This window comes from Sphaeroforma arctica (assembly GCF_001186125.1).
Source record: "Sphaeroforma arctica JP610 unplaced genomic scaffold supercont1.13023, whole genome shotgun sequence".
NCBI lineage: Eukaryota > Ichthyosporea > Ichthyophonida > Sphaeroforma > Sphaeroforma arctica.
In genome coordinates, this window is record NW_014027535.1 from 1 (window position 1) to 687 (window position 687).

The 687-nt window shown below is 44.5% G+C and overlaps 1 protein-coding gene across 1 annotated transcript; it reads left to right on the top strand.

Moving 5' to 3' along the window:
• Window positions 1-402: 402 nt before the first annotated feature.
• Window positions 403-588, top strand: SARC_17972 (hypothetical protein; the record flags this gene model as incomplete). The annotated part of the gene is made up of 1 exon (XM_014287948.1): window positions 403-588. A coding segment is annotated over one exon (186 nt), but the record flags the coding sequence as incomplete, so codon positions are not given.
• Between the last annotated feature and the right edge of the window lie 99 nt (window positions 589-687).

Sequence of the window (687 nt, forward strand, 5' to 3'; positions counted from 1 at the left end):
TATATACAGACCGAGCCACAAGCAGTTAGTGAAGTGATGCAGGGGAAAACATCCCACATAGAGGAGTGGTACAGAAACATAGCACAATATACACACGAATAGAAATGCACAGATAGACGCGCACGCACATAAATACCTGAGCGAATGAAGTACCATCTCTTCCATCCCCATTTGCATTAGGCACACCTATCACCAGCTTATTCCAACCCACCAGGCGTATGAAGATATGCAGCACATCAGGCAATCGTTCTGAAAGGACGTAAAGAATATCACGAACGAACGGTTAGAATAGAATGATACGACTGAAGTGATTTCGACCTATGAGACGTGTGATGTTGTGCAGAAAATCGGGTGGTGGTTTTGAATTAGCAGAAGAAGTCGCAAGGGAATGTGGAACATGATATGGACAGAAGATACCGTACTACGGTAGAACACGGGGCTAATGCGGTTCAACCCCGCAAACAGTATGACGAATGTACCACCAAAGATCGTAGAGCTGAACGAACCACAGACTATATCGTCAATACAGAGGTGAATGTACACAATCGAAGATTCACCATGTGCGCGATCGAGACGGGCAGAAGTCAGGTATGTATGTGGTCAACAAACCCACCTCATACGTAACTAACGTAACTTATCAGTATAGGAAGCTCTGAGCAAACGCCCTAGCTTTGTGGATATATATAT